This window comes from Cryptomeria japonica, chromosome 3 (assembly GCF_030272615.1).
Source record: "Cryptomeria japonica chromosome 3, Sugi_1.0, whole genome shotgun sequence".
NCBI lineage: Eukaryota > Viridiplantae > Streptophyta > Pinopsida > Cupressales > Cupressaceae > Cryptomeria > Cryptomeria japonica.
Genome location: NC_081407.1, coordinates 54,106,280 through 54,124,567, shown reverse-complemented (window position 1 = coordinate 54,124,567; position 18,288 = coordinate 54,106,280). Strand labels below are relative to the sequence as shown.

The following is an 18,288-nucleotide window of genomic DNA, read 5'->3' as shown; positions in this document are numbered from 1 at the left end:
AAATTTTTGCAAGAATACAAGTTGGAAAGAGCATGCATGCAATCGGATTTTTAAAACCCGAATGCAGGTACACTTTTAAATTTGCAAATGGAGAAATGGGTGGAAACTGAGAATTAGACTTGCGGGAAATGACGAAAATGGAAAGCACGGATATGGGTGACATGAATGGATAAAAATGGGAAGAACCGAGAATGTCATTTTCATGAAAATAGGAAGAACTTTCAACATGTAATTGGGTTCTTAAAACCTGATTTTGAAAGGATGGGTATTTCAGATCTTTGCAACTTGGAATTTTAACCAAAAATAGTTAAATTCTTTAACCATAAGGGAAGAACAATGATTTTCAGCCAACTTGTAATCGGGATTTAAAATCCGGAATACAAGTAAAGAGGGAAAATGGGGAAGATCAATGCAATTCTAAAATCTCTTTCACAAAACCGATTTTTGGGGCAAAAACAACATATTTCTAAATTCACAGCTAGAAAGGAAAATAAGAAAAGAAGAAAACAAGAAAATGAAACAAGAAAAGAAAAGAAAACATACCTTGCTTTAATCTGAAAATGCCTCTGCAAAAGATGATTAATCATTGGAAGAAAGAAGAATAGCTCTTTAAAACAGACAATCCGCAATGCCAAACCCTAGCCACGTTTTTACAAAAATGCCATAAACTGAAAAATGTGGCAGCAAATCCAAATTTAATGGCACGAGAAGTGATCAATCCTGCATCAAACCCCAACGCCTTAGCATAATAAGCAAAAATGCCTAAAGGAGAGATGAAAACATGGCATCAAAACCTTCTTAAACGCAGCCTAGGAAGGGTCACGTGGTAAAAACGTGGCATCAAATGCATCTGAAATGTCTCAAAGAATGACTGAAAACTTCTCCCAACTTCATCGCCTAGGTAAGAGAGGTAAAAACGATTTAGGAGATTGCTGAATTGCAAAGTAAAAATCCTCCAAAATATGAATTCAAGGGACCACATGGTAAATTGATTTTAGCAGAAAATCAACAAACAAGAACCCCAAATGGCGTGAAAGATGTTTGCGAATGCATGAGAATAGGGAAGAATCCCAAATGCCTCTCCTTCCTAAAAAATTTCCACGAAATTTGCTTGAAATATTCAACAAAAATGTTTCTCCTTGTTGGTCGGGTTTTTTGAAGGAAATAGCAAGTTCGAATTTGCATGTATTGTTGAAAATCGGGTTTTTTGGGCAATATAACAAGTTTAAAATGCACTTTATCTAATTCCTAGGCAAAATCGGGTTTTTTGGGTAACATAACAAGTTTTAAATGTCACTTTTCCCTCAACAAGGCAAAATCTGCTTTTTAAAATGCAATTACATATATGTAATGGGGGTTTAAAATCCCTATTACAAGCAAAAGCCATTAAAATAGGTGTTTTAGAAAAGAATTACAAGTTTACTTGTAACTTAACCAAAAAATCCCTATTTTAACTGAAAAAGCCAAAAAGCATCAAGGGGGAAATAAAAAGCAAATTATATGTGCCTATTTTTCAATCAAGTGCACTTGTAATTAGCCAAAAATTTCCCTACAAAGACCAAAACAATGGAATTCATTAAAACTTGCAATTCAGGAGAAATTTCTCACTTGCAGTCAAGGAGAAAATACCCGAAATTGAAGGAAAGACATAGCAAATGAATTCAGAATGCGACAAAATTCAAAACGTAGTTCGAGGATGGAATGAGGATTAAGCCAGTCCAAGGATTAGTCGAAATTCTGCCTCGAGAAGCATGTCATAGAGCAAAATTTTCATTTTTTCACAAAAAATTTATGTAATGGTCTTTCATTTTTAAAAACAAAAATGAGGACAACAATTCCGAAGAAAAGAAGGAAGAAAGACTAGGAGAGAACTTTGGAACCTCGGGGTTCCGGAGTTCCGGGGAAGGAAAGGGAAGGGAACTGCTCAAAGGAACTTCGGAACCTCGAGGTTCCGGTGTTCTGGGAAAGGGGAGAAGAAAAGAAGGAACTTTGGAACCTCGGGGTTCTCGAGTTCGGAAGGAGGAGGGAGAAAGGCTAAGGAGAGGAGGGGTAAAGCTAGGCAAGGATCTTCGGAACCTCGGTGTTCCGGAGTTCCGGAGAAATGAAGGGGAAGGGAGAAGAACTTCGGAACCTCGGGGTTCCAGAGTTCCGGAGAAATTGGAGAAAAGCTAAGGGAAGGAAGGGAACTTCGGAACCTCGGGGTTCCGGAGTTCCGAAGCAGGAAAGAAAGTGACTAAGGCAAAGAACTTCGGAACCTCAAGGTTCCGAAGTTCTGTGGGAAGAGGAAAAAAGAGCCTAGGAACTTTCGACAAGGCAACACTTCAAACCATTATCCCACTGCTTTTATCCTTGATCAATAGGGGCAGTGTTGGTCCATGGAACATATCTCTGATCGATTCTTACTGATGGACCAAGGGTGTCATAAAATGACACTTATTTCAAAACATCCATTTAGTTCCTATCACATTCTTGTACATCGGTGTACCAATCCCATGTTTGGTTCTTTTCAATTTGATTAAGCTCCTCTTCCATTGCTTTCATCGAAGCTTCATATTTGCTATGTTTTGCAAAAGTCTTCAGGCTCTACTTGAGATAGGAAATTAAATTTTTCTTGTTCACTAGTCTCCGCAAGTCTTCTTCTTGTTTCAAAACCTTTGTCTTTGTCTCCAATGTTCTGATCTTTTGAATGATTCTCTTGCACATATTTTGCAAGTGACTTAGGTTCTTGTTCAGGTTCCTTCTCTTCTATATTTGCCTCCTTTTTTTCTTCTGGAACTTCCTTCAATTCGATAACAATAGGAGCATCCCCTATCTCAACCTTAGGTTCAAGTGTAACATTATTCCATTCTTCGCTTACTTTGACGTTCATACTTTGCACAATCATCTTCAGCCTTTTGTTGCAATACTAGTAAGCCTTGCTCCTTGTTCCTTCATCTGATCTTGCATCAAACTTTCTCAAGTCTTCCTCATCCTTTCTTATGTAGCACTTGCTTCCAAATATTTGGAAATACCTGGCAATAGGTGCTCTTGCATGCCATAGCTCATGAGGTGTCTTTGTGTGATTCACTCTTACTTGTACCCTATTAAAAATATATACAATATTATGTTGAACTTCTTTCCAATACATATTAGGCAAGTTAGCATCTTTCAACATGTTTCTAGACATATCAAAAATAGTCCTATTTTTTCTCTCAACAACTCGATTCCATTTTGGGGTTCTAGGTACACATAACTGCCTTCAAATACCATGTTCTTCACAAAATCTATCAAACTCATGCGATGTAGCTCACCTCCTCTATCATACCTCAAACGCTTGATCTTAGCATCTATTTGATTTTCAAGCATAGATTTGATAATATTAAATCTATTAATGCTTCAGATTTTTCATTTAAGAAAATAATCGATGTCATTCTAAAATAATCATCAATAGACAAGAAAAGATACCTTTCCCTATGTATTCTTCTTATCCTCATAGGTCTGCATAGGTCAGTATCAATCGACTCCAAGGGTCTTGTAGTTGAATATTCCATGTTTTTGAATTTGTTCCTTGTTTGCTTTCCTAATTGACATTCCTTGCACACTGTATTAGCAGATTCGATAATTGTTCGTAAATCTCTCACAAAATGAGTTGAACTAATGTTCACCATATTGGCAAAGTTAACATGTCCCTACCTCTTGTACCACAACGAATTTTCACTGCTTTGTATCAACAAACAACCACTTCCTCCATTTTCCTTCCTATAGTAGACATTCGCATTTGTTCTTCAATATTTTGCAACCAATTTTCCTAAGCATCTTTTTTTGATCTCACATCCGAACCCATGAAATACGAACTCGTAACCTTTACTACACGTCTAGCTCACACTCAAAAGATTATGTTTGAAACCTTTAACATAATAAACATCATATATCTTATGCATATCATCAATAGTTATGGTTCATGTACTGTAAACTAATACAACCTCCTCACTAGCAAACTTTATTGATCTACCATTAGAGTTTTCAATGTATATGAACTTCTTTCTGGCACCTGTCATATGATTTGAGCATCTAGAATCAATTATCCAAGCTTTAGGTTCTACTTTTTCATTTAGTGCAGTCTTTGTAGTCATTAAGCTCATTGTATTCTCATGATGTGGAGTTATAATTCTTTCACTATCCTTTTATTCTATTTCTAAAAAATAGGAATTCTTCATTTGAGTCATCACCATCTTCATTTTTTAGATGAGTAGGTCTACATTGAACAATAATTCTTTTTAGACTTGGTATCTTGTTAATGTCATCTCTCCTATAATTATCTTTTCTCTTGTTATCATCATCTCACCTCTTATAGTTATCCTCCTTGAAAGTACATTTAGAAACATAATTACCAGTTCTTCCATAATTAAAACATTTAAAGGGTAATTTACCTTTGAATTTCCCAAAACCTTTCTTCAATCTTCCCACAAAGGTTCCCTCCACATCATCAATGTTATTGACATTGTTTGATTCAGGTTCATCTTCAATCTACTTGGTAACTTTGAAAGTTGCTTCCTTCTTTTCATTGGATTTCTCACCAAGTTCTGCAATCTCAAAGACAAAGAGTGATCCATAGAGTTGATCTAGGGTATATTTATCCATATCATGACTTTAATGGCAAGCTTGTCTGGCTTATAATGTTTAGATAGTGTTCTCATTACTTTTCCTATGACTTCACTTTCTTCCATTGCTCCACCAAGATCTCTAATTGTATTGACAACCTCATTCAGTCGTTGTGCATGTAACTTTCAATGTTCTCATCTTCAGACATCCCCAATGTCTCAAATCTATCCTTTAGATGCAATTTGACTTTTTTGGTCTTCTCATCTCCTTCATAAATGCTGCTCAATTTTCTCAAATTTGTTTTGCACTTGTGCATCCATTGATCCAAAAAAAATCTGAGTCACTGAAATTACTAACGAGTATATTGGTTACCTTGGTATTATTTTAATGATTCTTGTACTCATCCGAAGTAGTAGGACCAGCATTTGGAGTAGTATAACCAGATTTGATAATCTCATATTGCAAGCAGTAGAGAATTCAAATGTATTCTTTCCACGCCTTCCAAGCAAAGTAATTTGTGCCATCAAACTTCGGTGCTTTGAAATAGATGTATCGTGCCATCTCAACTTTGCTCAAGCAGTTAAACATATCTCAATGTAATCTTTGCTCCGATACCAATTGTTGAATACACTATGGGACTGAGAGCTGGGAGGGGGAGGTGTGGATCAGTCCGAACCTTAAAACAACTTGCTTATAATCCTTTAAATTTCAAACCATAATTAATTTATCTTTGTAAATATGTTACATGAAGGCACCAAGCACAACACACAAGAACACCAGATTTATGTCAAAAACCCAAGGAGGGAAAAACCAATCACACTGACAATATGAATAACTGATTACAAAGTTTGAGGCTCAAGGCCAAGGAGCTCACTGCACCTAATCGTAGTTGCAAAACTAAGGTGCCCAACTTTAGAGACAGATACAAGGGACTTGGAATACTGTGACACATAATTTTAGGGCAAGATACAAAGAGTTGCATAGGCTCCCAAAGGACTCAGTGTCATCTGACATGTGCAGGGAAATAATGAATTGTAATGAACAAGATCTCCTAATTATGAAACTATTCTTGAACTATTGTGTCAAGCGAGCAATATCATGGCGAACATCTCTGACCTCATTCATTATCTCAATACATTGTTGCACTAAAGATATGATCTTCAAGGGTCATCACAAACTGAAATTCACACTTCTTCTGTTTGCATATGTTTCACATATCAATATTCTAAGTCAACCTCGAAAGCAAATTCAGACCGAAAAATCATGATCCAAATAAGATACACCACCTGAACTAGCTAGAGATTGACATAGTTGACAACACTAAGCACAAAACAACATAACTTTACTTCTAATCAAACCAACACTAGAAATATAAGCTAGAGCATTGCATGAACCATATAAACATGTCCACCAACCTGCAACACTTGAATCACCAAAGTGGAGCAATATAAAGAATTTTTGTGCTAGTTCTGAAATACAACCTTATTGGTAGCAAACTGCCACAACCATATGTATCCTTTTAGCAATTGAGAACCTGAAAATATTATATGCAACATCCACAAAACATAGACATTATATCTAGAACTGCAAGCCATCAACATCAAGACTTAGAGGAATGCAAAGCATTCTTTTATAAAGACATTGAATACTCTTTTATTGAATACTATTCCTTTGGAGAATGGTTGCTTCCTCATCTATTCTAAACCTAAAACAAAAATAACAAAATTACAGACTATTGTTACAAATAATGCCGAACATAAACTACTATAAGGTCTAACGTATTCCTATTCTAATTAATAAGTGAAAATTAAGAGAGAGAAAATAAATTTTGGATATGAATAAAATTTAGAAAAAAAAACAAAAAACGTAGCTGAATGAGTGTTAAACAAGGGAAACCTATTAAATTGGTCTACATTAGATGAGTAACTCTTTTTGTTATTATGTGAATATCCCTAACAAAGATATTTTGTATAATGCAAACCTACCTATAATAGAACTGCATTAGTTGACATATATGATCCAAATAGATGATCCACTTTATTGCAAAGAGATTAAGCAAACAAGTATATAGAAATTTATAGTATCGAACCAAAGGAGTATTCTCTAGATAATTAATACCAAGAGAAAATTGCTAAAATAAATACTCGTACAAACTTATTATTTTTTTATTTTACCATGAAATTAATCAGTGGTGCAATTGGGAAGATCACGACCTGTTAGGGGTTGAAAAGTTAACAAAAGCACAATAGATAATTTCAAGAAATGGTCCACTATTGGGTTAAACCCAATCCTATAGAGGAGGATGATTCGAATGTAGTGGCATCAGTTGTGTCCCTACAAGATCAACGACGACACGTTCAAGAAGGCTCACATGTGAATTTATCCTTGGAAAGAAGGCAAGAAAGAAGGTGGGATCTTTTATAACATCATTATTTTATGGAAGGATGGTCCATGTCATTATATAAACAATAAATGACTGGTGTAGCTTGGGCTTATTGAGTCTAACAAATGGACGAAGAGAGTTGCGAGGCTAGATAACGTCAAGAGGCAAGTAGGAAGTGAATTGGTGAAAGAGTGTTCAAAACCATGGATATTAGCGAGAAAAGGTCTTTTGAGTGAATGCTGGTAAGTAATCTCCGGAAATTAGAGGTTGTATATGTAATCAAGATGTCAAGAGCCAAAACCAAGAGTTTGTTCAAACATCATAGCATTCGCTACTTAAAAAATAGGCCACATAGATTATAGGGGATAATTCATGGATTGGATAAACGGAGCTGAATGGATTCAAAAGGGATAGGGAGTTGAAATAATATTTTTAGAAAGGGCATGTGGAATCTACATGTTAGACAGTAGATGAAGAATCTATATATGCTAGCATGTATTACTCAAAAGGAATGTGTTAGGAGATGAGATTATAAAACTATTGTAATGTTTAATTTTATTTGAGTTTAAATTGGACACCTCATATCATTCTAAATTGTTTTCCTAATAATCATTTATACATATAGATGTATCATCCAACTATAATACAATTTTTATTCTACATTTACTTTTACTTTATTTTAGACTAAATTTCGCATGTGATGGCCAGTTTTTCCCTAATTAGTATTTTTACACATTTGCTTGTATCATTGAAACTTGATATAATATTTTAGAGATTTTTTACTTACGTCATATAAGATAAGGTTGTTTAATTAATACACTTAACAGTAATATGATATCGATGTTAACCCTACCATTGTCATAGGACATGACGATATCAATATTACATGAAAGTTTTATGATAAGTTACGAAACATAAGAGGTAGTCCATGAAATTTATTTAATCTATATAGTTACCCTAAATTACAACAATAATATATGATTAGATGCTCTTATCAATAAATTGGTAAGTGTCATTTAGCATATCATATCTTATATTTTTTGGCTATGAGAAATGAAAAACGGTTTTTATAAAACATCAGTCTATTTTGATTAAATTTCTATGAATTTTATCATGTTTTAAGTATTTAATTGAAATTATATCATGGTTTGAGAATTTTTGTAGTACAAAAAATATTTGTTAAATTTTGCAAGTATTCATCTATTTTTGAAAAAACTAAGTGATTGAAATAATTTTTGATAAAGCATGAATAGAGTTATGGGGAAGTATGAGAAGAATTTCTCTTCTATTGGAGATGTTATAGAGTTATCAGATCATATCGAGGTAAAACTCGCATCTTATTTATGGAATTCATTGAATTAATTATATCAATATGAAGAAGAATTAGATAGTGAAATGATCATATTAGTAGTTGGATTTATTTTCCATAAATTTAAATTAAATCTATGATAGTTTTATTTTATGCTATTATATTAATTTAACTATTTGTAAAATTATACTATAATTAGATGGTGGTTGTGTTATTTGAAAATAAATAAAATAAAAATATTGTGAAATGTATCTATGATAAGAATACAAATTTTGGAAGAAAAAAATAAAATATAACATTCTGTAGTATTATTTTGACTGTTTGACAACTTATTTTACTATGATGCAAAATCCATTTACACAACAAAATTTGATATCTCTGATTTATAATGTTCCAAAACCTAACTTGCATTGACAATTAAATAAAACTAGTTATAGCTAAAAATTTAATATATATTATGAACAATATTCTTTTATTTATGACATTACCTTGATGCTCTAGTTGATGCTTATTACATGAATCTTGAAAATATGTCCTATCACCTTTATCTTCTATCTATTCTAATGGTTTTTAAGGTTTAGGGGTACCTAAGTACGCATTCTAGGATGAGGACCACCACATGCGGTAGAAATAATAATGCATCACGTTGTTTGTTTTCATAACCATACATCTTTTTGGTGCTTCTATCCTTTTCATCTATGTTTGAGAAATTGGTTGTGTTTAAGGCTATATTTATATGTAATCTATGATCTTTGTGATGTTTGTAAGTATATGTCTGTAAAAGTCTCATGATGTATGTTTTGTCCATTCTTCCACGGTACCTTACCTTATGTACCATACCCCGAAAATGTGTAGTTCTATTGTATGAGATTTTCACCATTCTTCTTCTTATTGGGCAGCCATTGGCTACACATGTTGAATTCCTAAAATGCAAGATAACTTTAATCAAGAGTAATTTATTAGGTCATGTATCCCTAATCATTCATATCTATGTAATCATTGCTCGCATATGAGCAATTTGTCACCTCTCTTACCGAGTATAATATTTCCTAATCAAGATTTCTTAAGATTTCCTAGGTTCTTCAAGGTCATGTAGCTCTCCCAAGAGCCCATTATATTTTATAAAATTTGGTTTGATAGTTAGAATATTAAAGTAAGTAATATTTCTAGAGAAAACATGGTAATTATATTTGTATGGTAGTTCTTGATTTAATGTAATGTAAGGTATTGTTTAGTTAACTCATCAATTGTTGTAAATTGAAGACTTGTAAGTTGGTTATACAATTATGAAATACTTAAAGTATTATTCATTCAAATAAAATTTCCTATATTGCTTGTTGGAAATCTAGGTTATGTTTTCATTGATGTCAGACTTCTTTTTCTAGATGGAGTCTGGTCTGGATATGGTCTTATACTGATGCAGGTTTCTCTGTGTGATGTTTCTATTGAGTTTGATGTAGGTTTCTGTATATGGTATTTTTGTTGAGTTTGATGCAGGTTTCTCTATCTGGTGTTGCTATTGGGTTTGTGTTTGGCTTAATTATTGATAACAAGAATTGGTGTTCACTAGTGCATACATTTCGATGTTTATATAGTGCTTGTTGAATATGTATAAAGTGTCTCCGAAAAGTTACAATTTTAGTAGGTTCAATATGCAGGAAAGAGTATCTATTGTCCAAATGGAATAATGTTTCATATTCCTCTAGATTGTGAAGAGAACGGTGTGCAGAACTGGATATAAGGTTAATATTCTGCGAGCATTGTATGATCATGTTTATATGTCCTCTAATTGGTTAGATGATGAAGTTAGATGTTGTTGCTTTTTGACAATAAGAACGTCTGTCATATGGTCCATAATATTCTTGGTGGCTTCTGGATATGTGAATTCAAGTGTTGTGGTTTTTGGAACAAGTTTATATGATTCGTGTAGTATTCTAGTGCAATTATCTCGTGGTGTTTTTGTTCTGCAAGTGAGTTATGTTGGTATGTGATTGGTATGTTTAGTTGTGTTATGTTTTTAGTTTGCTTTGTTGAATTATCTTATTTGGATCATACTTTTTAGTTTGAATATGCATTGGAGGTTGTGTTAAAATATTGTTATATGTCTGACTATGGTGTGTGGAGATCTGCGTTAAGTAATTTACATTGGAAGATGTTTCAACGGACTAGTTGGTGAGTTTTATTTTTTATCTACATGTTATGTTTGGTGCCGACTTTGAATGATATGTTAGCATGTGCGCTTTATTGGATTCAACTTAGGAGAATGTATTGTGATGGATTTGGCTCCCCTCTACCTCTTGGTGTGGACCACATTGAGTGTTTTTGGTTCAAGTGGTCTATTTTATGTAATATTGTATACTCTATCTATGGCTGACTCTCAAATAAGTTTTTGATGATCTAACTTCTATTTAAGAAGTGTGGATGTATGAGTCAATGTATGGAAGGTATGTGAATTTATGTGAAGTGAATTTGAATAATGTACAAGAAGATTCGGTACCATAGATATGCCAAATTAAGTTTGTGAAGAGATCTTGATGATAACATATTCAGTGTGACAATATTCTAAAACAATTGTTGATGTCAAATGCGTTTGCCATGATATTGGTCGCTTGTCATAGTGATTCAAAGAGAGTTTCAAGATCAATAGATTCTTTTCATTTCATTTCTGCTATTCTTTCTATTGTCAGAAGATAATGAGTCTTTTGGTAGCTATTTGTATCTTTCCCTGAAGCCTTGAGTTTGGGTTGTGCAAGTCATTGTATCTTGCCCTAAGTTTATGTGCCATAGCCTTACAAGTCTATCAAGTGCATGTTGTCCCTTTGCAATAAGCCTAAAATATTGTAATCAATTTTATTTATATTGTGGGTGTGATTCTCACTTTGGTTTTTTCCTGTTAGAGTTTTGGCATATATATGGTTTTCATATGTTGATGGTTGATGTTTTCACTATTATTGTAAAAGTGTTTAATGTTCCTTAAAGTTTGATAGATCAGTATCTTAAAAGTTTTAGATTTTTTCATCCCCTCTTAGTAGTGTTGTGGGTTCAACAATTGGTATCAGAGCTGGCACATGAAGCCAATTTTAAGGCATCGAAGTTTGATTGCACAAATTTCTCTTTTTGGAAGGAGATGATGGAATCTTATTTGGAAACTTTGCCAAGTGGAATTTAGGAAATTGTCAAATCTGATTATAAGCCTCCGATAAATGGGCCTCAGACTCCGGGTGAAATTAAGAATGGTAAGAATAATACAAATACTAGAGGTGTAATTATCAATTGTTTAAGTGATATAGTATTTTCTAAAGTTACAGTGTTAAAAGAAGCCAAAGAGATTTGGATATGTTAAGTTTTGTATATGAAGTTGATCCTAAGATAGAGAAGGCTAGGTTAATGAATCTGAAATATAAATACGAATGTCTAAATATGGTTGATGATGAGAGTGTCGAAAGTTACATACACAAGGTAAATGAGTTTGTGAATGCAATCAGAGGGTTTGGTAAAAAGATAGAAGGACATGTTATGAGAAAGATTTTGTTGGCTCTGTGTAAACCCTATAAGCCTAAGAGTTATTGTATTGAAGAAAGTCATGATTTAGATTAGTATATAGTTGACCAACTTCTTGGATCACTATTTGCCTATGAAAACCTGAGATGGAAGATATGAAGAGGGAAAGAAAAGAGGTTGCATTCAATGTATCAAGGATGACTAAAGATTAACTTTAAGCAAGTGAAAATATGGATGAGATCGAAGAAAACTCTGTGAGAAGACTAAAGAGAGGAATCGAAAAATCCAAAGGTAAGCTACCTTTGAAATGTTTTAATTTTGAAAGAATTGGTCATCATGCTTCTAAATGTACGTATAAGGAAGACTACAATAGATCTAATGATGATGGGAAGAAGGATAGATACAAAAGATATGACACAAAGAAAAGGACAAATGATAGAGATAAAGGAAAAATGATTCTATGTTTTATGGAGACACATCCATCTAAGGTTGAAGATGGTGATGACTGGAATGAAGAATCTGTATTTTTGGTTATAGAGGAAACAAATAAAGAAATGTTCGGAAGACCGGAAGGAATGAAGAACAAAAGAAATTCAGTAAGTGGGAATATTGCATTGCACACCAAAGTGGAACCGAAAGCTTGGATCAGTGACTCCAAATGCTCAAATCATATGAACAATGATAAAAAGAAGCTCAGTAATTTTGAGAAGTATGATGGAGGAATAGTGAAGTTTGTAGGAGAGGAAGCTGCACCTATTTGTGGGTTGGGAAGCATTACAATTGATGGTAAGCATAAAAATGATGATGTTTATTAAGTTGAAGGTTTGAGACATAATTTGTTGAATGTTATTTAGATATGCAGTAAAGGTTATGAAGTCACATTTAGTAAGTCTATATGTGTGATTAGAGAAGGAATTTTTGGGGGACTGGTTGCAAAAGTTGTTAGAACTAATTGGAATGTCTACAATATAAAAGATAAGAGTGGGAGCCTATATTTGTTGGCACAAAGCAGTGAATGTTTGTTGTGGCATAAAAGAATGAGATATATCAATTTTGATAATATGGTGAAGATTAGTAATACTAAAGCTGTGAGAGATTTACCGAGTGTTATCAAACCTACTAATGCTATGTGTAGGGAATAACAACTAGGAAAACAAATGAAGAGTAGGTCCACAAGGAATATTCTACTTCTTAACCTTGGGAGTTGGTTCACACAAATCTTTGTAGACCTACTAGGACAAAAGGACTCAATGGAGAAAGGTACTTTATGTTGCTTATTGATGATTGCTCTAGGATGACATGTGTTACATTCTTGAAAGAAAAATATGAAGCTTTTGAAAAGTTTAAAAAATTCAAGTCGATGGTTGAAAATCAAGTAGATACTAAAACCAAATGTTTGAGATCTAATAGAGGAGGAGAGTTTACTTCAAATGAATTTGATAGTTTCTATGAACATGTGATTAGAAGACATTTTTTCTGCTCCACGAACATCACAACAAAATGGACTTGTAGAAAGAAAGAATAGGAGTGTTATTGAGATGGCTAGAACTATGTTGAAGAATGCTAACCTAGCTAATTTGTATAAGTAAGAGTAAATCATACTAAGATGCCTTATGAGCTTTGGGATGAAAGACCTCCCACTATGAAGTATTTCAGGATCTTTGGAAGTGCTATATTAGAAGAGATGAAGATGATTTAGAAAAGTTTGATAACAGAGAAGATGAAGGGATATTTCTCGGATATGCTACAAACAACAAGGCTTACCGATGTTAGAATAAGTTTCTTAACAAGACAGTAGAAAGTGCAAATGTAAAATTTTGTCAAGAATGGCGTCAGGTTACCTCTAAACCTAAACTGGAGACAAAATTAGAAATCATTCTGGTTTTTGCAAAAGAGAAGGTTTAACCGAAAGATAAAAGTAGAACAGATAAATGAAGGAGAAGAAGAAAAACCCGAGCAAGCACCAAAGTCTCCAACTAAATATGTGTGAAAGAACCATTCAAAAGAATAAATTATTGGAGACAAAAACAAAGGTGTTCAAATAAGAAGAAGAGTTGTGAAAGTCAATGAGCAAGAAAATTATTATTTTTTATCACAGGTGGAACCAACGTCTTACGAGGAAGCAAGCAACAAAGAAATTTGAGTAAAGGCAATAGAGGAAGAGTTGAATCAGGTACAAAAAAATCAGACATAGGAATTGGTACCTAGACTAGTGGAAAAAAATGTGATAGGAACTAAGTTGGTGTTCTAGAATAAGCTAAATGTAGATGGACAAGTCACAAGAAATAAGGCAAGGTTGGTATGTAAGGATTATTCACAATTTGGAGGTATTTATTTTGAGGATGTAGGTCTCGGAGACAACTGAGAGGGTGGGGGGGTGAATCAGTTGTCTAATAAATTCAAACCAAAAACTTATTAACCAACTTAATGCTTAATACCGGTAAATTAGTTAAGTATGCCGGTGGACAATGTTAACAGAAAATTGATGTACCGGTAAGAATTAATGCATGAAACATAAGCACAAAGTCATCCACAACACATGACACCAATATTTGTATGTGGAAACCCTGTAAGGGGAAAAACCACGGTGGGAAACCTTACCCACAATCAGATGATACTATTGCAGATAGTAAGTGTACAAAGAGGGGTCTGCACATGCAGAAAGGCCAACAGCCTAGAGCTCACTGCTCAATCACAAATGGGAGTCACACTGACTATAGTTGAATGGTTAAATCCAATGAGAATGTACTGCACAAAATAGCATCTTCATATGCTAGATTCAGTACCGGTGTAATGTTGATATGCTTCTACAAAAACCTAACTTCACCTTCAAATGATGTCTTCGTGTATATCCTTGCTTGATCTCGCATATACCTTTCCTTAGATCTTTTTCGCATTCCACACTTGATCTTACAAATAAGTTCTTACATTTATACCATACCCTAAGACCAATTTTAGTAGGTCGGCTCTACAAGATATTACAATAAAAACATTTTACAAACAATACAATATCCGATGCAATAACCGATTGAAAATGTCGGCTTAATGCATTTACAACAATAATAAATCATCTTCATAGCGTGCCATGCTGATCTGGAAAAGATAAACCTGCCGGTGTAACCCTAGATAACCTGGACCTATTTGCCGGTAAAAGCAAATATGCAAATGAGAATATACCAATGATTATTACTTGAAAGTAAAGTGTCCACATGATGTCTTCGACATTACAAAGTTTCTTCCATGTCAATGCAGGTACTGGTGAACATTATATCCTGCGGTTAACCATATACCGATAACTGTTTGCATAGTTTACTGTTTACCGGTGAATGTTGCTGGATCTCCAAAGTAGGTGTATTTAGCAGGTGTTGACATCAATGACAAAACCATACCAAAATAACAACAGAGGAAACTTTTGTTTTGATAGCTAGGATGGAAGCAATAAGAATGTTTCTTGCTTTTTTTTCCTACAAGAACTTTAAACTATATCAGATGGATGTTTAGTCAACTTTTCTAAATGGAGAACTTGAAGAAGAAGTATATATTGAATAGTCGGATGGATTTAAATTATCAGAAGATCCAGACATGGTTTATAGATTGAATAAGGCATTGTATGGACTCAAACAAGTATCTAGGACTTGGTATGCTAGATTGGATGGATATTTGTTACAAAAAATTTCTGAAAAGGTACTGTTGACAACAATTCTTTACTTGAAAGTTGAAGGTGATAAACTACTGATTGTTGTTGTATATGTTGATGATATTATATTTGGAGGAAATGATCCATGTAAGGAGTTTGCAGAAGAGATCCAAAAGGAATTTGAAATGTCAAGGATTGGTGAGTTGTCATTCTTTCTTGCTTTGCAAGTTACACATATAGAAGATGGAATTTTTAGTTTTCAAGACAAATATGTCAAGGAGATGCTAAAAAAAGTTTGAAATGAAGAATTGTAAACTAGTTGCAAGTTGAGCAAAGATGATGAATCTTCGAAAGTTGATCAAAAGATGTACAGATCCATGATTGGAGGATTGTTATATTTAACTGCTTCTAGACCAGATATCATGTAGGTTGTCTATTTAGTTACAAGATTTCAAGCTAATCTGAAGCAATCACATGATCAAGCAGTAAAGAGGATTTTAAGGTACTTGAAGGGAACCCCGGATATTGGTTTATGATATAACAAGAATGGAGATTTCATGCTAAAAGAATAGACAGATACTGATCGGGTTGGATGTGTTGATGATAAGAAAATGACAAGTGGAGGTGCGTTTTTCTTGGGAGGTAGATTAGTCTCCTAGATAAATAAGAATCAAGATTTAGTATGTCTATCTACTGTAGAAGCACAATACATTGGAGCAACATATTGTTGTACTCAAGTTATGTGGATGAAGCAAACTCTTAGAGATATCATAATAGTGTATGAGGAAGCTATTCCCACCATGTGTGATAATTCTAGTTTCATAAACATTTCAAAGAATCTGGTAATGCATTCAAGAACTAAACATATCTCAATAGGGTATCATTTATTAACCAAGAAGGTTTCTGAAAAGAAGTCAGATTGGTGTATGTTTCTACAAAAGAACATGTTGCATACATCTTTACTAAAGCATTGGTAAAGGATACTTTGTGTATGCCAGATTGAAAATAGGAGTCATTGCCCCTCTGTTCTCTAGCTAGGTGCATAGACGAGGTGGACCTTTCCACGAGAGATTCAAGACTTATTCTTTCTCTCCTAGATTAATATTGTTGCTGCTCTCGGGGGAACAATGGAATATGTAGTTTTTCTATTTGTAGGAAAGTAGTTGCAAAGATCAGTATGTCATGTTGAAGTTGTGCGCTTTTTCCTTGATGTGAAAGGTGGAGAGAACTTTTGGTGATTCAATTAATGGATCTATTATATTATTATTTGGGTGGCTGAGCTAATTGGTTAGGTCCCGGGTTGGTATAAATATATGTAAGATCTCATTATAGATCATATATGGGAGTCGCACAGAGCGAATAATGTAATAATCATTTATGCAGAGGATTTGGTCGATCATAGGTGATCAAGTTTGGTTTATGTAAGATGTTTTAGACCTCTGGTATTGAGCTTAACCAGAACTATATTCTGGCATGTTTGATGCTATCACCGACTATTCTTCTTTCTGGATTGTAGTCCAAATATCTTGAGGTGGTTGGCATCTCTGTAGTCAGTGAGACTCAATTGTGATGAGTAGTGCGTTCTAGGCAGTGTGCCTTCCTGCATGCGCAGACCCCTTATTGTAATATTTATTCATCTAATCAGTGGATAGATATTGCGGGTCTCCAATCCCAGCATGGGTTTTCCTCCTTGAGGTTTTCCACGTATAAATCTATGGTGTTATGGTGTTCATTTTTGTGGTTACACTGTTGCTTATTATTATATGCTTTTATGTTTACCGGTTGTTGAGCTATTGTATTAATGAGATAAAATTTCTTCATTCCGGTAGAACACTGATTCATCCCTCCTCTTAGTGATATTGGATTCCAACAATTGGTATCAGAGCTTGGTCATCTTTTTGCAGAAGCCTAACCACTTGAGGAAGATCCTGAAATTGGAATCCATGGAGATGTGTTTGAGGCAACAACTTGAAGTTGCTCTTGAAGATTTTGAAGCTGAAAAATTTAAGAACATAAAGTTGGAAGATGAACTTAGATCTGCAAAAGAATTCATTATCACTCTACAAGAAAAGTTATCTAATGCTCAAGCTAAAAGGAAGGAACTTATGCAAAATCAGGATGATGAAGAGAAGGATGCCCTTAAGGAACAATGTCAGAAGTGTTTGCATTTGATTAAAAATTGCATTGATGAACTGTTGTGTTGTCATTGATGTCAATTGTAACCGGTAACGATGTTGTTATGATGTTGTTTTGCAACCAGTAAGTGAGCAAGTGAAGGAAACTGGTATTAATTTAGAAGCAGTGAGATCAACCAGTAACCCTACTTGTTGATGTGCCAAACCCTAACTGATGGAGCTTGGTGAATCGGTTGTATTGATTTATGATCAAATGGTGATCGATAATTATTATGCCATGTTGCATGTTGTATGTGATAAGTTTTAAAGTGGTTTTTGGTGCGCAGAGATAACTGTTTTATCTTGGGAATGAGAAAGTACATTGCATGAAGGGGAAACCGCGTGATGAGTTACACGAATCGATGAGCGGTGATCAAGGATCGATTGAGGTTGTCTTGAACAATGTGCTAATGATTACTATGTAATCTAATGGTCATACATGAACCGATTTGTTTGTAATCTCTATGAGATCTTAGGTTTGTGATGTGTACCGACCTATTGTTTTTCTTATAAGGTCGATGAGTTGTTTTGTTGTAGTGTTGGCAATTTGGGTTGAATATCAGTGTGATTGATTACCGAACCAGAAGGAGTATCTGTAGTATGTGTGAAGGCAAAGAGGAGCACGAAAAGGATCTGATCAAGCAGAGTAGTGCTATTTACCACATCAGAAAATCCCTGTTGTTGTCTAACAATTACAACAGTT

At 34.1% G+C, this 18,288-nt stretch overlaps 1 protein-coding gene across 5 annotated transcripts in view; it reads left to right on the top strand.

Moving 5' to 3' along the window:
• LOC131032863 (truncated transcription factor CAULIFLOWER D) overlaps nt 1-18,288 on the top strand; it is a 164,260-nt gene that overhangs the window by 69,443 nt on the left and 76,529 nt on the right. For 4 of the 5 annotated variants that reach the window (XM_057963965.2, XM_057963980.2, XM_057963972.2 and 1 more), the window contains exon 2: nt 8,209-8,287. In XM_057963965.2, the coding sequence (XP_057819948.1) occupies nt 8,209-8,287 (79 nt within the window). The remainder of the gene's footprint in view (nt 1-8,208; nt 8,288-18,288) is intronic. The other variant, XM_057963957.2, reaches the window with a different exon arrangement.